General features: G+C 36.9%; 3 protein-coding genes across 4 annotated transcripts; 2 read left to right on the top strand and 1 right to left on the bottom strand.

The window, feature by feature from the left end:
* The first annotated feature begins 1,823 nt into the window (after nt 1–1,823).
* Nucleotides 1,824–19,243, top strand: LOC9316768. Of its 2 annotated transcripts, XM_021027367.1 has the most exons (36): nt 1,824–2,804; nt 2,940–3,084; nt 3,481–3,759; nt 3,892–4,059; nt 4,154–4,363; nt 5,346–5,440; nt 5,687–5,861; nt 6,101–6,522; nt 7,047–7,170; nt 7,494–7,589; nt 7,725–7,796; nt 8,227–8,364; nt 8,791–8,944; nt 9,077–9,423; nt 9,609–10,069; nt 10,168–10,488; nt 10,641–10,856; nt 11,815–11,905; nt 12,018–12,095; nt 12,175–12,465; nt 12,548–12,745; nt 12,951–13,439; nt 13,513–13,674; nt 13,828–14,160; nt 14,254–14,336; nt 14,450–14,554; nt 14,849–15,077; nt 15,263–15,628; nt 16,230–16,331; nt 16,895–17,038; nt 17,130–17,218; nt 17,682–17,764; nt 17,842–17,957; nt 18,255–18,340; nt 18,587–18,798; nt 18,894–19,198. In XM_021027367.1, the coding sequence occupies exons 1-35, from the start codon at nt 1,978–1,980 to the stop codon at nt 18,750–18,752; spliced, it is 7,461 nt and encodes a 2,486-aa protein (XP_020883026.1). In that variant the 5' UTR covers nt 1,824–1,977; the 3' UTR covers nt 18,753–18,798; nt 18,894–19,198. The 2 variants fall into 2 exon arrangements, with proteins under 2 accessions (XP_020883026.1, XP_020883025.1); XM_021027366.1 differs by having other exon boundaries at nt 18,587–19,243.
* A 93-nt stretch (nt 19,244–19,336) lies between these two features.
* On the top strand, nt 19,337–19,576 carry LOC110228942 (the record flags this gene model as incomplete). The annotated part of the gene is given in 2 exon segments (XM_021027368.1): nt 19,337–19,515; nt 19,518–19,576. Coding segments are annotated over 2 exon segments (129 nt in total), but the record flags the coding sequence as incomplete, so codon positions are not given.
* On the bottom strand, nt 19,524–20,260 carry LOC110229078. The gene is made up of 3 exons (XM_021027916.1): nt 20,253–20,260; nt 19,809–19,965; nt 19,524–19,713 (listed from the first exon to the last, which is right to left on the bottom strand). Exons 1-3 carry the CDS (start codon nt 20,258–20,260, stop codon nt 19,633–19,635), a joined length of 246 nt encoding a protein of 81 aa, XP_020883575.1. The 3' UTR covers nt 19,524–19,632.
* Between the last annotated feature and the right edge of the window lie 2,425 nt (nt 20,261–22,685).

The following is a 22,685-nucleotide window of genomic DNA, read 5'->3' as shown; positions in this document are numbered from 1 at the left end:
TGACGATTATCTTGTCACTATTTGTGGCATATTTGTTACATTATTTTTCGTCACGAATTGTGTCGTTTCTGTGACTGTTTTCATAACGTCACAAATAGTGACAAATTGTTACCATGTCAATCGTCACAAAATTTTGTGACATTTTTGAGACTTAAATGAATTTGTGACCATTTTATTGTGACATTTTAGAATTCGTATCATTTTTGTCACAATAAAAAATTTGTGACCAAATATTTATATATTGTGACAAAAATAGTTGTAACAATATTCACTTATATATAAACTTGAATGGCAAGTTTATTCCTTTGACCATGACAATTAATCCATGAATTGAATCACACATTAATGTCAAGATTTGACCACCTCCTTTATACAAAATGGGCATTCATGGGCTTCGTAAGTAGATGGGCTTCCAAAGTACTAAAATGATCGGGGGTGTGTGATCCGGTACCAACAACAGTCTTATGTCACCAAATTTTGTGACATTTTTGAGACTTAAATGAATTTGTGATCATTTTATTGTGACATTTTAGAATTCGTATCATTTTTGTCACAATAAAAAATTTGTGACCAAATATTTATATATTGTGACAAAAATAGTTGTAACAATATTCACTTATATATAAACTTGAATGGCAAGTTTATTCCTTTGACCATGACAATTAATCTATGAATTGAATCACACATTAATGTCAAGATTTGACCACCTCCTTTATGCAAAATGGGCATTCATGGGCTTCGTAAGTAGATGGGCTTCCAAAGTACTAAAATGATCGGGGGTGTGTGATCCGGTACCAACAACAGTCTTATGTCACCAAAGTGCACATATATTTTCGTTTAACATTCTTAGAGAACTCTACAGTTAAGCGTACTTGAGCTAGAGCAAGTTCATGATTGGTGACCTATCAGAAAGTGATTGTTGGTATCGTTTGAGTGAGGACAAAACACAGAAAAAAAAAATCACGTGGTGATTTGTAGGGTCGGTAAACAAGTCTTTAAAACCTCCAAAAATAACGAACCGGCCGCCGGACAAGGATGAGTTATGGGCCGAGAGAAGACTTGAATAATAGAGATATATATATATATATATATATATATATATATATATATATATATATATATATATATATATATATATTTTTGTCAACTGATGAATTTATATTACCATCAACTTAGCGGAAAAAAAGAATTTATATTACCATCAAAAGATACGAAACACTAAACCATCCAAAAGAAGCTACAAAACCAGTAAATACTAAATACAGACACTAAGACAACATTTTGTAAAGAACTATGAATCAAAGTTGAGAGAAACAAACCATAAATATGAATCCTAAACGGAGAACAAAATAACCGTAACAAATGTTCTAAATTATTATTTTACACCCATTTCTTAACATGCAGTTACCAAATGCAAGATCCTAAAACTTCTTGATAAAGGTTAATAGAGTGATACTATCTCTTTTTTGGGAGGTTTTAGAAAATATTCGTATTTTGGCATCGTGAACGTTTTGTTTTTGCTTTCCATCTTTGTTATTCATACCGTGGGACTATCCAAATGTATCATCTTCAATCCTTGGAGTTATATTAGAGCCTACTGATACATGTCTCCACCATGAAGCTGATTGTGGAAATGGAACTCCAAAGTTAATTTTTTTTTTTGGTTTGCAAAAACAAAAACAAAAAAAAGAAAGAAAAAGGAAATGAAAAACAAAAACCATTGGTTAACAAGTCAGAAACGGGAAACCTAACCGATTTAATCAAGCGGTTTAATCTATTTACTATACCAGCCTTAATGGTCTGCTCGATTACGCGACGGTTCTCAGCTAAGTTTGACAATTCCAGACCAAAATTCTTCACAAACAAAATATCTGAAAAATCACACGAGATATTTCAGATTCTACGGAAATTTCAGAGCAAAGAGCTTTAAGATTAATCGGTATGTACTAGCTTCAGTGATCGGAATTCGTGACGGCCATGGATTCAGAAACGGAGATTCTCTCCCGTCTCGCGGCGAACCACCTCCATTTGGCTCAATTCGAGCCATTGAAGGCTACGTTACTCGCTCTCAGGGTTCGTAACCCTGACCTCGCACTCACGATTCTCCAAACCATCGTCTCTAACGCTGGAAGATTCGATAATGTCCTTTGGTCACGCTCTTGTCCTTCACCGTCTCTTCTCTCGTTCCTCTCCACGATTGAACTTCTGAGATTCGAAAATCCTACTTCTCCTTGGGGATTTGATTCGGAGACTCTTAGTTTGCGAGCGGATTTCTTGTTGATGGTTCAGGTTTTGATCGATAGGGTTACAGAGAGGATTAAGGAAGATCAGGAGAGTGAGGATGAAAATGGTGGATTAGGGAATTGTTTAAGGGTTTTGCAAGGTGTTTTGGAGTTAGGTGTTGAGAGGTTGAAATTTGATGTTGATACTAGTAGTAGTGAAGGAAGTAATAAGATTGAGGAAGATGCTGTTGTTTCTTTGAGGAGTATAGTATTAGACTACTCCGATGTTTTCGATGCTTTATGTTGTAATATACAGAGGCAACTTGCGCGTTGCGAGAGTTACGATACATGTTTGGTGGAGGAAGTTCAGGGAGAAGAACAGGGAAAGGGGATAAATGAGGCTACATGCATTGGTTCTCCGGAGTTGGATAACATCAACGTGTTTGCTTTGATACAGAGAAATGTTCAGTTAGCACAGTTGGATGCTATGAAGACAAAGTTGGATGAAGGGGATGTGCGTGGAGCAGCTGATCGCATACGTTATCTCCACCTTGATTATGGAGTAGAGAAAGAGAATTATCAGTATGTGCTTGATTTATATTCAGTCCGCAAATACATGAGTTTATGTATCATAACTGTTTGCTTACTAAAGTCTGAGGGTTTAGGATTACTAAAGAGAACTTACTTCAATTATTCTGTTTTCTTCTTTTCTGATAGTGCTGTTCTAAAAGCTCTCCTTTCACGAGGTATGGAGAAAAAGGATGAATATGGTGACTCCTGGCACATGGTGCGCCAGAACTTGCTGTTTATTTATAAAGAAGCTCTCTCATCGAATTGCGGAGATCTTGTTCAGATGATCCAGGTTGGTATAATTTTTATAAAAGCTGATATAGGGGATCGTTCTCATTAAAAACTGAGGTTTCACATGTAAGAAACAACTATATTTGGTACAGATTGCTGAACTGCAAAAATAAACAAGTTGTTTACAGAACCTGCTAATATGTAAATGTACTATAGCTAATATTTGTTGTGATTAGGAACTTAGTTGATTATGCTGGCATTTGAAGCTTGTATATTCAATTGGCATTTTTCTTCTATATACTTTGTGAATATTTACACTGGAGGTAGTTTAGTTAAGTGGTCGGTCTGCGTTGAATGGTTTACTTATATGTGCAGATTAAAATATGTATATGCATGGCTTTGATTAAGTTATTTTGTACTATAAGCTGTTATGTGATTACAATGTTTTCCTCTGCAGGGTATTCAAGATGATATTCTCCTCCCAGAGAGCCAGCTACATTTATCTCTCGACAATGAACAAATTCCACTCCCTCTTGAGTATTTCCAGCGATATCTTGTAGACTTGAAAACTGAGAGAAATATAGAGGACAAAAGTTCCCCTATGAGGAGGGCGATTAATTCTTGTCTCAGAGATATGTATCATTATGCTCGTATTTCTGGATCACATGTCCTTGAGTGTGTGATGTGTGCTGCTTTGTCGTCTGTAAAGAAAGAGAAGATTCAGGAGGCTAATGATGTAGGTGGAATAGAATAAAGTTACATATTTTCGTACTTATTACCTTACCGCAGTATTGTTGATTGGCTGCTACCCCATTTGACTTCCCTGTTTCTGTTGGGATCTGAAACCTCTTCTGCTCATATGTTTCAGGTTCTTACATTGTTTCCCCGACTTCGCCCATTAGTAGCCTCCATGGGTTGGGATCTGTTGCCGGGCAAAACTGCAACACGTAGAAAATTGATGCGGCTACTTTCGACTAGTGACTCGCAAGCAATTCGGTTAGAAGAATCTTCTCTTTATGGAAACCAGACAGATGAAGTAACTTTTTTTTCCTTCACAAAAACTACTATTTGGATCTATTATATTTAGAAGATGACAGTGAAAGTCTAACAGGACACAATGATCTGGGCAGAAATCTTGTGTCGAACACCTCTGCGATACATTATGCTATCAGCTGGAACTTGCATCTTTCGCTGCTTGTGTCAATTCTGGTAAATCATGGACTCCAAAGGCATCTTTCTTGATGTACGGTAATGTGTCACCCGCGAATGATGATGCGGAGGTGGATCCTTTTGTTGAAAATCTTGTATTGGAAAGGCTTTCAGCGCAAAGTCCACTTCGGGTAGGGTTTCTTAAACCATCCTTTCTACATAGACTATGTTTAGCTACCCCCCACAGGAAAATTGTTCTGGAAGAATCTGTACAAATAAATGTCTCTAAGCTATGATTAAATTTAGTATTGTCAGTGGAAAATTTCATTAGATATCATGCTGGGTAGATTCATTTGCTTACAGTAGGAATGTTGTCTCCTAGGGAATACGTAAAATTAAATAAGAAGAGAAATATACAAGACGAGGATATTGTAGCATATGTTACTATGGTTTATCAGGAGTACTAATTAATTACAAGATTACAGTGGCATTTGAAGTCAATATTGGATAAATATATAATTTTATGAGGGTTAAGATATCTGTTTCGTAAGAGTTTGTCACATTGTTATAGTTAGCAAGCTTCGTTGGATCAAATAAAATGAAAGTTTAATAGCTTCTGGTATTCTAGGTGTTTATTATTATTATTTTTGTTGTCGTGAGCTCTTGGAGAAATTAAAGAATATACATCACTTTTCATTATGCCCTATTGACTTTTAGTACTGTATTTTGAAATAATGAACCTTGTCTCTGGAAAGGACAATGACATTTCCATCAATTTCATACAATATAAATCTAAATGTTTTTTGAAATCTTTCCACTGAATTTATGAGTTTGCGTTGGCACTTAGTATGTCAAATCACTATTTATGTATTAAGCAACATGTCTAAGTTTTTGTAGGCTATCTTCACAGAAAATATGTAGATGTTTGCCTCTTTCCTCTTCCCTTTGAACCTCTCTGTTAATTCTTTCATTTGTTTTGCCAAGCTATGTCAAACTTTTTCAACTAGGTACTGGTATATACTGGCAGTGGCATGTGTTTTTTCCTAGTATGGTCATGTAAAATTGTCTCTGTTAGGTCAAATGATAGTGGCACTTTTATCAATGGGTTGATAATCTGTACGTTTTCTTGGTGCTCTTAACTCGGACAAGTTTTAATTGCGTACCATTGGGTAGGTATTGTTTGATGTTGTTCCGGGCATAAAATTCCAAGAAGCTATTTCACTGATTAGTATGCAACCTATTGCTTCAACTGCAGAAGCTTGGAAGAGGTCAGTTCAATAAAATTTATATAGCTATGTTGTATACAAATACTTTGATCAGTTGTCTCTTTACTTTCTTGGATAGATGTATGATGTATCCGTGTTTTGATTTTAGCACCTGACCCTTCACAATAATTTTTGCATTAGCACTCTTGTTATGTAGAAATCTTTTGTGCATTTATAAAGCTCTTTTGATTTTTATTTTTCTGGGGTGAGTCGTTCTGATATCACTTTTGATGTCTTCCTATATTGTAGAATAGAAGATATTGAACTGATGCATATGCGTTATGCTCTGGAGGCAATCGTTTTAGCACTAGGTGCATTGGAAGAGGCTATGAAAGATAATACGGATGCTAGTCATCAAGTAGTTTTTTACCATTTAAAAGACCTCACTAACCATTTGGAGGCCATCAAAAATGTTCCACGCAAGGTAGTATACATATATAAATTGATTAATTTACAAGAATCTGGGCTTCTCTCATCAATATTGTGGTCACACCATATTGAAAAAAGTAGAATTGCATACTATTTACATTGAATAAAAATGACAAAGATATATGTTATGATGTGCCTCATACTACATCATCAGTGTTATTTATATCGAACATTAAATTTTTTCAATACGTTACAGTTTACATGTTTTTAACATGAGTTCTCTTTTGTTTCCAGATAATGATGGTGAACATAGTTATTTCACTCTTACATATTGATGATATCCATCTCAGTTCAACGCAAAGTGCCTCCTCGGAGTGTTTTTCTGAAAAAAGTAACACACCTGGTTTGGATCTTGGCGATCTTGATACAAAAGGGGAAAAGGAAATTGTTATTTCTTTCACAAAACAGCTACTCGATGTTTTACGCCGCAATCTTCCATCACATCTGATTGAACAAGAGTGTCAGCTGGATGGTAATTACAGTACTGATGGAAGACAGGCTTTAGAATGGAGAGTATCTCTGGCTAAGCGTTTCATTGATGATTGTGAATGGCGATTATCTGTTATGCAGCATCTTCTGCCACTTTCTGAACGCCAGTGGGGTTTAAAGGATGTTTTGAGTGTTCTAAGGGCGGCCCCTGAAAAACTGCTTAATCTGTAAGTAGAATTATCCTTTAATGTTTGGTAATATATATTTCAGTCATCAGGGAAAACTGTTACCTTACTGTTTCTTCTATCTTCAAGTCTAAAATGTTAGGTAACCAAATCGAAGTTCAAAATTCATGATCTCTGTATGTAGAGAAACGTTAAAATATCAATAAATTTGTTTCTTTGGGGGTTTGGGTTGCTAATTAAATGATATTCAAGTTGTCTGAACTATTTTATCTAGAGTCAGTGTGTATGCGTAACCTGTATGATGAGAGGACTGAAAACTTAGAGGTATGAATTTTAATTTTCACTGGAGGTCTGTGGTGAAGTTGCTTTTTTAGTAAGAAACTGTGCTGCTATCTTAGTATGTTGCTAAAGAACAAGGGTTCTAGCTGTGCTGATGAAATAGTTTATGAAGTAAACTTTTTTCAAGGCGAAACTGTGTTTTTTTTGTATATCATTACTTGTTAGTTGTTCCCGTTTTGTCTCTGTCAGAGTTCCCCTTTTTTAAAACGTTAACTCTCATTCTGCAGCTGTATGCAGAGAGCTAAGTATGACATTGGAGAACAGGCAGTTCATCGGTTTGCATTATCAGCAGAGGATAAAGCCACTCTTGAATTAGCTGAATGGGTTGATAATGCATTCAAAGGAACACTGGTATCTTTCGATTACATCACAGTGCTTGTATATTATATATCACCTTATATGTTCCTATATCTCGCATAATGGGATTAGACAATTCTGATTTGAGACCTCTTTCTCTTGCCTTGAGGGATTGTATATTGTATACTGTTCTTGTTTTATGTCATTAGGGATGCATATTGTAATATCGTTCGTAAAATGTTGCCGACGTCATTGAAATTAATTATTGTTCTGTTCAAATTCTATCCTATGCTATTTCAGAGGATTAGTCATATGGTGGATAACCTTGAATTAAATGGAGATTATCTACCTATATCTCGGATTCTTATTATTTTCAGGTAGAAGATGTGATGTCTCGTACTGCTGAAGGAGCATCTGCCGTGCAAGATTTAGATTTTCATTCTTTAGGTTCCCAATTGAGTCCATTGGCTATGGTAAGTCCATGACGTTATAATTCTTGTCTCTAACCATACAAACGCTTTAGGAAATCCTGACAAGATTATCCTGCAAGCAATTGCCTTACCCACCTTTAAGCAAGTTTTAAGTTAGTTACCTTTTTCTGATGCCAGATTCTACTATGCATAGATGCGGCTGCTTCTTCTGCCAAGTCTCCAACAATTTCCAAACAACTGTTGGATAAGGCAAGCAGTGTTCTTGATTTCCTTTTACTTTAACTTGGTCTATAAACGGTAACCTTTTGGTTACCTTTTGTGTCTTATTTGTACTTGGTCTCTGTCCCCTGTTCTATATTTTCTTTTGGTATCTTCTATTTATTTGCATTCTCTACAAATATTATTAGTTTGGTGAACTGCATTTTGGGAGTCTGGTTTACCATAGATCCTTCTACATGGTTGTATTGCCTTTTGGACTAAGCAATCAAGCTTTGGGGTAATATTTTCGGTCGAAGGCATTGTTTGCATAGATATCCAAATAGTGTACTGTGGTTAAGAAATAGTGGTTGGTTAATGTCTGTGATAAATTATTAAAAGCAATGCTTGTCCATTGTATTAAAAGGTTCAGAAAAGTATACCTACTACTGTTTTTCCTAAATAGAATTTACTTTGTGCGCAGTCTCAAGTTATGTTATCAGAAATTTACCCTGGAGGATCTCCAAAGGTGGGGTTTACTTACTGGGATCAGGTCCACGAAGTTGCAATAATCTCTGTATTGCGAAGGATCCTAAAGCGCCTGCAGGAATTCCTTGAACAGGTCAGTGTTCAAGTTGCATTAGAGGCACAACTTTCATTTAGTTTGATATGATATTTTTTCTTTTTGGTCTTGTTAAGTTTTATGTTGATTGATTTGGGGAGATCATATGAGATATTATTGCCTGGTACAAATGGTGACCGTTTTATCTGAGGTAATGTTTTTAATTTGCTTGACTTCCTAAGAGAGGGAAATGACATATATAAAAAAGCTGTTATGACTTTACTATAGGAAGTAGTATGTGAGTAGAGAAATCTTTTGTCTTTTACGATGCTCTTTTCTCCCATTACAGAGGAAATGTTTTTAAATCCTGCACTTATTATACAATATTTGAATTCTCTGGTGCACAACATGTTACGATCCTTCTCTTTTTTCTTTTCTTATTCCGGTTTGCCTTTCTTACTAGTCTCCTGAACTGTCATGCTTCAGGATAACCCTCAAATTCTTCAAGCCAGTTTTAGTGGAGATACCATAATTTCATCTTGTATGGAATCTCATAGACAGGGACAAAACGATCGTGCTCTTGCGATGCTACATCAAATGATTGAGGATGCTCATAGGGGCAAGCGACAGTTCCTCAGTGGTATTTTATTTTGTCTTTCTACACGCTCTATATTTGTTCTTTCTGTAGTATGCAATTAACTCATCTGCTCTTTGCTAATTATGTATTTTAGACCTTTCATGTAGTTCTAACTGTTTTTCAAACAAACAATAGGTAAGCTTCATAACCTAGCGAGAGCACTCGCTGATGAAAAACCAGAAGTTGACGTACTCAAAGGGGATGGATCAGACATGGCCATTGAGAAGGATGGAGTTCTTGGTCTTGGGCTAAAATATACAAAGCAAAGTCCTGGTTCAGCAAATAGAGACGTGGATGGAAATCCTGCTTCCCATGAAACAGAAGACAAGGGAAAGAAGACATTGGGCCCATTAAGCAACAAAACCTCTACTTATCTATCTCAGTTTATCCTCTACATTGCTGCTATTGGTGACATAGTAGATGGAACTGATACAACCCATGATTTCAACTTTTTCTCTCTTGTTTATGAATGGCCTAAAGACGTAAGTGTTTCTTTTTCATGTTCTCAGGATATTTTTCATATAAACTCTCTTCCTTGTTATTCATGCTTGTGGTATTATCCTCTTATTCTGTTTTTATTTAGAGATATACTACTGGGGTTTGCTTTCCTCTATTCTGTGAACTTTAGCAATTTATATTCATAAACCACTCCATGTGCATGTTGCAGCTATTGACGCGTCTGGTTTTTGATCGAAGTAGCACTGATGCAGCTGCAAAAGTTGCTGAGGTCATGTCTGCGGATTTTGTTCATGAAGTGATATCAGCATGTGTTCCCCCAGTTTATCCTCCACGTTCTGGTCATGGGTGGGCTTGTATTCCCGTCATTCCAACCACTCCATGTTCCCACTCAGATGGTAAAGTGCTCTCTCCTTCAAAAGAGGCTAAACCTAACTGTTATGTCCGTTCCTCAGCAACACCTGGTGTCCCTCTGTATCCTCTTCAGTTGGATGTTATCAGGCATTTGGTAAAAATATCCCCAGTACGAGCAGTTTTAGCTTGCGTCTTTGGTGGGAGCATATTGTACAATGGCAGTGATTCTATCGTATCTAGCTCCTTGAACGATGAGTTTACAAGTTCTCCTGATGCAGACAGATTGTTTTATGAATTTTCTCTTGATCAGTCTGAGAGGTACTGTCAAGCCAAAGTGTTCTTTCCTCCTTTCATTTGAAATCAACTCAGTTCCTATGTTCCATCTTATTCTGTGATATTTTACTTTTTCTTCATAGGTATCCCACTTTAAACCGATGGATACAGATGCAAACTAATCTTCATCGAGTTTCGGAATTTGTTGTGACCCCTAAGCAAAAACCTGATGACACACGGATTAAGCCTGATGAAAGAACTGGGATAAAGAGACTTCTTGAACATGATAGTGACTCAGAGTCGGATACAGAAGAAATTTTTTCTAAAAATAACATTCAACCAGCATTGACAGACGGCAGTCGTGATGGTGGATCCTTTGAAACTGAAGTTTGTAAAACTGATCCTACCGTTTTTCTTTCTTTTGATTGGGAGAATGAAGTACCGTATGAGAAAGCTGTAAATAGGTATGTCAGTTTGTCTCAGATGTCTGCATCTTCTTTTGGTTTGTTAGCTTGTGAAAAGTCTTCCAGATTGAAATTTTAATACTTTCTGGATTATATGGATTATGTTATTTTGAGATTAATTTAATTGTTCGTTTTGTTGGAATTTATGCTAGATTAATTGATGAAGGAAAACTAATGGATGCTTTAGCACTTTCGGACCGCTTCTTGCGGAATGGGGCATCTGATTGGTTACTTCAGCTCCTAATCAAAAGTAGAGAAGAAAATCCCTCAACATCAGGACGATCTCAGGGATATGGAGGCCAGAGCAACAGTTGGCAGTATTGCCTGCGGCTAAAGGACAAACAGCTGGCAGCAACACTGGCTCTTAAGTAAGTAAACTTAAAATTTCTATAACCAGTAACAACAATGAAGGACAGTATCATATATTAAAGTTTGTTTAAGCATTTTGTTTTGGTTCTCCGGAAAGGAATTTGACCAAGCCAACTCAGCTACTGTTTAGATGCGAACATTAGTATGAACCTTTTTTTTTCCCTGTTTTTGTTTTCCTAGAAAGATTTCAATAATGGTAAAGCTCATTTTAATTGGGTTGTCCTGAAATCTATTTCCAACCGTAGTTTTTCACCTGATCCATCACTAGGTGAGAATTGATTAATATTAGCATCTAACGTTAGTTTTGGAAACATAAGGATCAATTTCTTTAGGTACCCTGATATGAACAGCTAGGTTATGGGCAAAATCAACTTTGATGGTATCACTTTTTCTTAAATCATTATGTGGTGAGGCAATGACGTAGAAAGAAGGTGAAAATGGTGTAATTAGAGGATTTAATATGAGCTAGGTCAGAAGTGAAATGGTGTGCTAGAAGAGTGAGCGATTTTCTACACTGGTCGTCTTGATTTTGTGGTTATCTTATGTATGAAAACTAATGTCTTGCAGATTGCGTATTGCTTTTGTTTACTATGCTTTCAGTGAAAGTTATATACGCCTCGAGAGGTTTATAAACCATGTTATCCAATGATTCGTTTACTTACTTAATGTCATACCCTGTTTTTGCTAAATGTTTGTGACTTCTTACCTATGATTCATTGGTAGATCTTTTAAAATGTTTGATGCCGAAACATTCATTCTTTCTGTATCTACACTTAAGTAGCCTTTTTATTTTGACTTGTTATCTATAACTTTCTAAACGCATGTATAATGTGGAATTTACGCTTATGTTAGTAGACTCAGAAAACAGTTTTTTATTGTTGTCTTATTTCAAACGGCTACATGCAGTTTTGTTCTGTAGTGGATTGGTTTTGAAGCTCTGCTATGTCTTTGTTTAAGGTATATGCATACGTGGGAGCTTGAGGCAGCTTTAAATGTTCTTACAATGTGTAGTTGTCATCTCTTAGAAAGCGATCCAATTAGTCTTGAGGTATAAGGGAGTTTTGCTTTCATTTCTAGATTCCTGCATGTAATATTAGTTTTCAGTCATCCTGTAATAAGTCAATCGAGACCTAACATCTCATTCTTCTTTGTGCATCTAGGTGTTGCATAGGAGACAAGCTCTGCAGAAGTACAGCCACATACTTTCTGCAGATGATCGCCATAATAGCTGGCAAGAGGTTATGTTTCTTCCTTTAGTTTGAGATCACGTCTTGGTATGCTCGATGTGTCACTCTCAAAAATCTAAATGGAAAACAGGTAGAAGCCGAATGTAAAGAAGACCCTGAAGGCTTGGCTCTAAGATTGGCTGGGAAAGGAGCTGTGTCCGCTGCGCTAGAAGTGGCTGAAAGTGCAGGATTATCAATAGATCTTAGAAGAGAATTACAAGGACGGCAGCTTGTAAAGCTTCTAACCACTGATCCACTCAATGGTGGTGGTCCTGCCGAAGCATCTCGATTTTTATCTTCACTTCAAGACTCGGCTGATGCTCTACCAGTGGTTATGGGTGCAATGCAGTTATTACCTGACCTTCGATCAAAACAGCTTCTGGTAACAACTTTTTTCTTCCTCTTTTTCATTGCATTACAAGCTGTCGGGTTTTTGAAAAATGTTTGTTTCATCTTCTCTGTAGGTCCATTTCTTTCTCAAGCGAAGAGATAGCAATCTGTCGGATTTGGAAGTCGCCCGGCTTAATTCCTGGGCTTTAGGTCTGAAAGTGTTAGCTGCATTACCACTTCCTTGGCAACAGAGATGCTCTTCGCTTCATGAGCATCCCAATTTAATACTTGAAGCTCTGCTAATGAGAAAACAATTACAATACGCCTCACTGGTATATCTAGAAACAATCTTCTTCTGAATTTTCCGTGATTCTTTCATTTGTGCTACTTTTCTGAATATCATCTCTTTTCTTGTGAAATGCGCGTCTATAACTCTTGTTCATGTCTAAATATCTTTTGAAAAAGTAATTCCCTCTATTCTTCCTTGCTCTGTTTGCTCTTGAGACTTTCTGAGACTTACTTCTATGATTCCTTCAGATACTCAAAGAGTTCCCAGCATTAGGAGATAACAATGTTATCATGGCCTATGCAGCAAAAGCTATTTCTGTTACAATTAGCCCACCACCAAGAGAACCTCGAATAACTGTGTCTGCATCAAGGTTAAGACAGAAGTCTAGAGCAGGGCCAGCAGTAAAAGCATCCTTCACTAGTAGCTTAAGCAATTTTCAGAGAGAGGCTCGAAGGGCATTTTCATGGACTCCACGTAATGCTGAAAACCGGACAACGTCAAAGGATGTTTATCGTAAAAGAAAGAATTCCGGACTGGGGGCTTCTGAGAGAGCTGCATGGGAGGCGATGACAGGTATTCCAGAGGACCAGGGATCATCTTATTCGGCAGATGGACAAGATAGGCTACCTTCTGTTTCTATTGCTGAAGAATGGATGCTAACTGGCGACACAACCAAAGATGAAGCTGTTCGTGCATCTCACAAATATGAAAGCACCCCAGATATTATTCTCTTCAAGGTATTGCTATTCTTATTTACACTTGTGGCAATAAGTGTAAGTTTCAGACTTTTTGACACTGCTCTCCTTCTAGGCTCTACTATCACTTTGTTCAGATGAGCTAGTATCAGCAAGAAGTGCCATGGACCTATGCATCAGTCAAATGAAAAACGTATTGAGCTCCAAACAGTTGTCAGTGGGTGCGTCTGTTGAAACAATTGGCCGAGCATATCATGCGACAGAGGCATTTGTGCAGGTATGACAGTTTTTATTCAAATTCTCTTCCTCGAATCATATTGGGGGGGGGGTGTAATTTATATCAGGGGGATACATGATCGATCTTGTATGTCCTATAATTCATTTACCTGATTTGGATGATTAAAGCAACTTTTTTTGCCTGTTTTTGCAGGGTTTGTCATATGCAAAATCGTTGCTGAGAAAGCTTCTAGGTGCCACTGAATCGACCAATAACAATGGTGAAAGAAGTAAAGATGTTGATGATATATCTTCTGATGCTGGCAGCTCCAGTGTTGGCAGTCAGTCAATGGATGAACCATCCGAAGTTCTCTCACTTGCAGAAATCTGGTTGGGGCGCGCAGAGTTGCTGCAGAGCCTCTTAGGGTCTGGAATTTCTGCTTCTCTTGATGACATTGCTGATCAATTGTCATCCGAATGTCTACGAGACAGATTAATATCTGATGAACGATATAGTATGGCGGTGTATATGTGCAAAAAATGCAAGGTAAAATTTTATAGCTTGATTATCTAATCCATGGTTAGGCCACTTCATCGAAAATTCGCATTAACTTCTGCGTGTGTACTTGATTAATTTTAGATTGATGTTTTCCCCGTATGGAAAGCATGGGGTCTTGCTTTGTTACGGATGGAGCGCCATGCTCAAGCTCGAGTCAAATTCAAGTATGTAAAATAGTTTAAAAGCTGCGGAAAAACACATGAATTTTAACACTCTTTTTGCATATTTCAACCTCAGGTTGCGTGCTGTAATACAGTTCTTTTTTTTTTCTCTATAGGCAAGCCTTTCAATTAAAAGGGGAAGACATTCCTGATGTCATTCAGGAGATAATCAATACAATAGAAGGAGGTCCGCCTGTGGATGTGTCAATTGTTCGTTCCATGTAAGTGTCTCTGTTTAGCTAAAACTGTTATCCTAGTATGGGCATAGTGGAGAGATATATTTTGTGAAAATGTCTTGCTACTCCAGTCAAGGAACAGGAAAGTGTTTGATCAATATAAACTTCAGTTGATGATGAATTAGATGTTAGCAGCTTCATTAGCTAAGGTCTAAGGAATTATAAAATTTGTGAGAATTGAGAAATACAATCATGATTGATGTAAGTCGAAGAAAAAAGTTAAAAGGCTTTGGTAATCCACCATCTGATCTTATTCTTGGGACTGTTGACATGTGTCAGGTATGACCATTTGGCGAAAAGCGCACCAACAATTTTGGACGATTCTTTATCAGCAGACTCATACCTGAATGTTCTGCATATGCCATCCACTTTCCCTCGTTCAGAGAGGTCGAGGAGATCTCTGGAATCAGAAAAGAATAATTCTGTACCTGGTTCAGACTTTGAAGATGGCCCCCGAAGCAACTTGGATACTACACGCTATTCTGAGTGCACCAACTACTTGCAGGAAGTAAGGCAATAATATTCTAGTGCATTCTGGAATTACCTCAGAATATACTTATCTTTCTTGAACATGTCTTTGGCGGACCCAATGTTTAAGAGTGCTTTCTGAGTTTTTATGAAATTAGCATTATTTGCACTGGTTACATTTTACTTTTGTTTTGGTTCATTGAGTTTGTTTCTCTGATTCTGCAGCATGCTCGCCAAAACCTGCTTGGGTTTATGTTCCGCCATGGTCACTATAAAGATGCATGCATGTTATTCTTTCCGCAAAGTGCTCTTCCCCCTCCTTTGCAAACTTCGTCTGTGGGCGCAGTAAGCACATCTTCATCACCTCAACGAACTGATCCCTTGGCAACTGAATATGGGACTATTGAAAGTTTGTGCGAGTTTTGTGTCGGTTATGGAGCTATCTCATCCCTTGAGGAAGTAATTACAGAAAGACTTGAATCCGCAAAGCATCAAGATCAAGCCATAAATCAGTACATAGCTGGAGCTCTTACTCGTATCTGTTCATACTTTGAGATCAACCGGCATTTCAATTATCTATACAATTTTCTGGTGAGATCATCTTCGTTGTCATGGTTCTTTAACTATAACTTATATTTTGGTTGTTTCCACTTTGAATTTTTCACCTTTTGCTATACTAACAAGTAACTAGATCTAAATTATTTTTGTTTCGTGTGCTGCATGCGCATAGGTTCTGCTGTACAGTTATATAGTCATGTAGACAGATAATCACTGCAAATATAAGATTACACAACTGTGCATCTTATACAAAAATTCTCAGCTAGTCTTATTCTCTCTGCTTTGCACCTCCTCTCCTGCAATCTGAACCATAAACCCTGATCCTAAGCTTGAAATTAGCTCTTAGTGCATCCTTAAAACTGCAGATCCTGTAGTTTAGGAGGTTTCTAGTATGACTTTTATGAATAAGGCTGTGTATTTATGGTATTGGTATAAATTTTAACTCTGATGCAACAAAACATTTTTGTGATCATGTGTTGTCGATCATGGTCTATTAGTGTATTTTTTCTACTTCTGGAAAGACAGCCAAGTGGCTCGTAAAACTGTGTGCTACATCCTGGGAGCCTAACTTTTTTTCTGGAATACTTGTGAATCGTAATGCTAATTCACTCTTTTTTCTCTTTTAACTGTTCAGGTACTCAAGAAGGATTATGTCACCTCTGGGTATTGCTGTATTCAGCTTTTTATGAATTCTACAACTCAGGAGGATGCTGTAAAGCATCTTGAGCATGCAAAGGTATCTAGTCAGTAGCTCTTTCCTCACCACCCATTCCATCTCTGTGTTTAGTCTGAAATGGATTTCTTGCAATGTATTTACATGCAATGCCCATCTGAAAACACTTATCAACTAATAGAATCCATAGTATGTGTTTTGCTGATTTGCAGATTTTTCAAATGCATTTTTTGTGTGTGTGGAATGTAAAATTTAAGCATTATAAAGTTGTTTTGGGTCGATCGAAACAATTAGGCAAGACTTTGTTGACTTTGTGGCAGTTGGTGGCACAAAAATTTGGATCAGGGACGCTTTTTCCTTGCTCTCTTTTTTCCCGTTTGCTAAATATTATGCAATTATTTGAACTAGAGCTTTTCTAAAAGCTGCATGGATTACATTAAGACGAGTATTTGTTGCTTACAGGTTAAATCATCTTATTCTTATGTGATAACTACTTGTATGAATTATATATTACATCCTGCAATCATAAGCATGCCAGTGCTGCACAAAACTATGATAACGTCTATGTTGCGTCTTTCTCTTTCTGGTTTTTGGAATATTGGTCTCTAACTATCCTCTGGGTACAGGCGCACTTTGAAGAAGCATTGACGGCGCGTCATAGAGGTTCAGACTCGAAAAAAATTGTTACAAAGGGTGTTAGAGGAAAAAGTGCCGCGGAGAAGCTGAGTGAAGAAACTCTTGTTACGTTGTCCTCACGGGTGAAAATGCAGGTAACCCTGAACACCGTTTATGTCATCCGTTTCATGAAGTAGGGCTTTATAGATTTATAACTCCACCTTTGTGGGTTTGTTTTTCCTATAGATTGATGTGGTGAAGTCCTTCAGTGACTCTGAAGGACCACCATGGAAGCATTCCTTGTTTGGAAATCCAAATGATATAGAGACATCCAGGTTTGTCCTCAAAAAGTGATTGGCTGTAAAATACAACTTAGTTCCCCCATTATTATTTAAACAAATTTCTTATATCCTTACGCAAGTTTAAGGAATATGTATCGGTAGATTATAGACGAAATAAAGGAGAAAGACAAAGAGCTAGTAACAGTGCAGTGACCTGTATTCCTTTCCACACTGCCCTCATGATTCCACTCCACTTTTGTTTGACCCCCCAAGAGACACTTACCTAGAATTTCTAAATCGATTCTAGCTTTCTCTTCACATAGTCATGATGCCTATCAAATGAATGATGTGGATACTTTTCCCTTGTCCAGATAAATTGAACACCTGTTTTAATGCAATCCTTGACGGATGTGCTACTCCAAATGAAAATGAAAGACCAAACTTAATAATCATATTTGCTTTGGTGAAAGAAGAAAAATCTTCAGCTGATATCTCTTTCCCTGGCTCTTACTTTCAGGAGAAGATGTGAAATAGTGGAGACTCTTGTTGAGAAAAATTTCGACTTAGCTTATTCAGTTATATATGAATTCAAGCTCTCAGGTGCCTGTTTGTTTTATGTTAATATCTGTGTAATGTTGTTGTGCATGGAATCTGACTTTTCCCTTGCTTCTAAGCAGCTGTTGATATATATGCTGGTGTTGCTACGTCACTAGCCAATAGGAAGAAGGGCAGTCAGTTGACAGAACTTTTCAAAAACATTAAAGGAACAATCCAGGATGATGACTGGGATCAGGTACTGAACATTGCAGGTGTTCAAGACTATTAGGGTCCAACATAAAACTCTTTTTGGGAATTTCATAAAATGTAATTTAATTATTGGCCAAAAGGAAAAGTTTTTAAAATGTAATTTAATTATTGGCCAAAAGGAAAAGTTTTTAAGCTCCATACTTCCTTTTCAATCTGTTGAAGCTGGTGGTAAATATGGGTGTTCGGTTGGATGTACCTTTCTATATTTTCATTCCGATTAGGCAATCTTTTAGATACAGGGAAAGCTCGTTCGGTAATGCTTATATTCTGTTAAATGCTGCAGGTCCTGGGTGCTGCCATCAGTGTATATGCCAACAAGCACAAAGAGCGCCCTGACCGTCTCATTGACATGTTAACAAGCAGCCATCGGTAAGATATTTTACTGTTATAATTGTTTTGTTACTTCCACTATGTTCTATCCCATTGAAAAGAGTATCACTCGTTTAATAATCATTATCTCATGGAGTCACTAAAATAAACCATTAATTTTGGTTTCTTTTATTTACAAATTCACTCTGTTTCAGAGATATGATCATGTATGTAATAAATTGAATCGCATTGTACAATTATGCGGGATCGTTAGGCTGATACATGTCTGATTGTAAACGAGTGCAGAAAGGTGCTGGCTTGTGTGGTATGTGGCCGCCTGAAAAGTGCATTCCAGATTGCATCTAAAAGCGGAAGCGTGGCTGATGTTCAATATGTAGCTCATCAAGCCTTACATGCCAATTCGCACACAGTACTCGATATGTGCAAGCAATGGCTAGCTCAATACATGTAAAGCCCTCTAATCTCCATGACAATAGAAGCCAACATAAAAACTTGAGGTAAACATCTTATTTTTGGCAGCTTAGCGATTAGTCTTGCCTCGTATTTGTTCTCCGCTGCCTTATGAGGTTTTTGCTTGAAACTTTGGGAGCAGATTGTTTAAAAGAACCTGGTGTAAAATTTGTCCAGTCTCTCACATGAAGATCATTAACTGATGATTCTCACTTATGAGATTATGGGTTTTGTGTTGTCGCAAAATGGAGAAAATGCAGATTTACACTTGCAAAAAATTATATGGTCGGCATATTTACTATTGAAAGAATGAGGTTGATTTCTTGCGGCTTTTTTGCGGTTGGGTTTTCATAGTTAAAATCATATATTGTTATAAATTTTTGGGAAGATTATATAGAACAACTCAAAACAAAGATTAATCAAAGAAAGACTGTAATTGTTGATCTATTTTTTCTTTGGCATATCATAAAAATAGAATATGCATTGTCACTGTATAGTTTTCTGTTTGACTGTTTGACAAGAAAAATCAATTTTTTTTTACAGGAAACGTTTAATCTTTTTTACAGAGTATATATTTATTTATTTTTCTCTCAACTGAGTTTTATTGATAAAATTTTACAAGCCCAACAAGGCAGCCCAATTACAACAACAAAAGCTTACAAAGAAGCCCAAGCAAAATACCAAAGAAGAAGATATGCTTCAAAGGACGTGTCTAACGATACAGATGAGTAAGTGGACACGTGTTGTTCCACTAACCTCCGTCGCACAAGAGCCCAACTACGGTGAATTGATCGTCGCCGGAAAACCAATCCTAACAACGAAACTTTGTTTGCTCACCGGGTAATAGGGACAACCATCAATCAACCAATTTCAACCGGTTGCTAGAAATTCTGGCGAACTCGGGTAAAGAGAAATCGATTAAATTGAAGAGTCCATAACTGATTGTCTAGCATATTGAAGCTCTGAATACCAAGGAACAGCGACGAAAAGGCAATTAACATCAGCATAGGAAAAGAAGCTATAATCACCAAACAAAGGCATAATCGAAACCATGGGCCGTCTTGAGTTTATGACAAAGACGAAGCGGCAGATCCAACAGAGCAAGCCACAGGAGAAACCGCACCGGAAACAAAAACAATAAACAGAAAGAAGCAAACGGCAAGGAATCGGATAACACGCGGCAAAGGAGCGCCAATAGCGAAGCCGGCCATCGCCTATGAAAGTCGATCGATGCCGGACGAGAGCTAGCCAACACCACTCAAGCTCCGAAAATTTTCTCAAATGCTCATTTTATAAAATTGAATTTAATTTTGATTTTTTGAAAATAGAAAAAGGAGGCAAAGACCTCTTAACCCTTCAAAATATCAAATATTCACGATCCAACTAAGCTAATCGGATCATAAAATACTCGAACCTCTTTTTATTGGGTCGAATCTAATTAAAACACTTTCTCTAGGGTTGAATAGATCCGGTTCATTCCTTTGGAGAAAAATCTTTTGACGGCGACATTTGGTTCATCCCTTTCGTTTTTCTTCTTTTTCTTCAGAGTCGATCCTGGTATAACTACAGACAACTACGTTATTGGGTAAGATAAAATTGAGTTTTTATTTTGAGTTTTGCGATTGAAATCGACAGAAAGTCCGCGAGTAACTATGTGATTGAAATCGATTGTTGGTAATATTTGAGTAGAATCCGAAGAGATGGGAATGTTAGTGGTAATAGAATCGATTGAAATATTGAATGGAAGTGCTAATCTAATTGATTTTGTTTGTAGGTTTTTGCAATAGAATCGATTGAAATATTGAATGAAAGTGCTAATCTAAATGATTTTGTTTATAGGTTTGTGCAATGCCTCGAACAAAGAACGCAAGTGTACCTTTAACTCCATAAGCCAATCTTGAAGAAGTACCAACGCCGGCGGGAGTGGAATCTGAATCAACAGATTCAATCTCTAACGGGGTTTCAACAGTAAGAACTCTAAAATTTGGACACCTAGCAGAATTTGGTATAACCTTGTTGCTTTTGTAACTTAGAAATTTTTGAAACTAAAAGGTAAAACTATGAATAACTAGGTATAAGTTTGTTGCTTTTGTAACTTAGAAATTTCTGAAACTAAAAGGTAAAACTATGAATAACTAATTATAACTATGCTGCTTTTCTAACATATAATTTCTGAAACTAAAAGGTAAAACTATGAATAACTAGGTATAACTAACGTGCTTTTATAACTTGGAAATATCTGAAACTGAAAGGTACAACTATGAATAACTTGGTATAACTATGCTGCTTTTGCTTTTATAACTTAAAAATATCTGAAACTTAAAGGTAAAACAAAGAATAACTAGGTATAACTATACTGCTTTTCTAACTTAGAGATTTTTGAAACTAAAAGGTACAACTCTGTATAATTTGGTTCAACTTGATCTTGATTGCAAGATTCTAATGAGAAAATCGAAGCTTTACAACCACTTAAAATGTACTTCAGTCCGAGTGAGTATACCAAGCCATTCAAGATTTTAGCAAAGTGCTATCTATATTCATAAGGCAGTGGGATTATTGGAGACTCATCTTAAAGGCAAGGAGTTGAAATGGTTCAGGGAACACCCACAGTTTCGACACTTCTTTCACATGCACATGGACGCAAATCATAAGTTGATGGGTATGTGGCTGTTATTTCTTCGCACAACATGTTTAGAGAAGAAGAGGGAAGTTTGGTTTATCGCTAATGGGGTTCCGATCCGCTATTCTCTCAAAGAATTTGCACTCATGTTAGGATTATATTGTCATCAATTTCTGAATTCCTATTAAACCAAGGGCAGTACCGAGTTTGTTGGCAAGATATTTGGACCCAGAGCAACAATAAAATATCAAGATGTGAAGGAAAAGTTACTATCAATGGAGAAACCTTATGATGATCGTCTGAGAATAGTTGTGCTCTACTTCTTAAGCAGCATCATTGTTGGAAAGGCTAAGACATGAGATAAGGCACCAAATGTGGAGAAGTTTTTCCTTAGGGTCGTGGCTGATCTAGAATTGTGCAAAACATTCCCGTAGGGGAGATATGCATTTGATAAAAATCTGAAATACATCTTCTATTTGTTGGACAAATGTGAAGGAGTTGTTGGTCTACAAAAAGTGTGTCCTAGTTTCGGTATGCCTCTGGAGGTATGTACTATTTCATTATTCATCTCTTAAGTTTTTATGAAAGTTAAACTTAGTACAACTAAGTGTATATTAGCAGTTATACAACTTAGTTTTGTATGATCTTGTATTTTTTGCATTCAATTCCAGTTCTCAAGAACAATTTTTGTGCTAATGTTCAATCCGGAGATCCTAAGTGTCCTCGGATGTACAAGATGAAGATTAAACCAAGTCCTATGAAAGGATTTCCTATGTCAGATGTGTATGACAAATTCGGTATAACTAAGGTTAGTGAAAATCTGAAATACAAATTAGATAACATGTTTATTATTTTTGTATCATGGAAGTTGTATTAATTGGATTTCTTTATGATGCACCAGAGATTCAGAGTATCTTGATTCCATCTCCTGATGAGAAACTACTTTTGGAAAGAATTATGGATGTTGAGCGTGGATGGAATGATGTTGATGATGTAATTGCTGATGTTGGAACAAGCGTCTAGTTGATGAGGAAAAGAGTATAAGTTTTGAAGAGAAATTCAATGAAGATGTAGGGAACCGAGCATTTGAGGAAACTGTAATTATGTCTCCGAGAAAAAGTCGTGGGGAAAGAAAGGCAAAGAGAAAGTAGCTCCGAATTATGTAAGTAATGATGGATTGGCTGAGCTTGTGTACCAGTTGTAGACAATGTCGGAGAATGGATTTAATGATATGCATGAGAAGATGCTGGATCTCAGTAAGAAGTATGAATACCAAGATACAAGACTCAAAACTATGGAAGCAACAATCCAATC

The sequence above is a fragment of the Arabidopsis lyrata genome (assembly GCF_000004255.2).
Source record: "Arabidopsis lyrata subsp. lyrata unplaced genomic scaffold ARALYscaffold_4, whole genome shotgun sequence".
NCBI classification, from domain to species: domain Eukaryota; kingdom Viridiplantae; phylum Streptophyta; class Magnoliopsida; order Brassicales; family Brassicaceae; genus Arabidopsis; species Arabidopsis lyrata.
The sequence above is the reverse complement of the archived record's forward strand: the minus strand, read 5'-3'. Positions and strand labels throughout refer to the sequence as shown.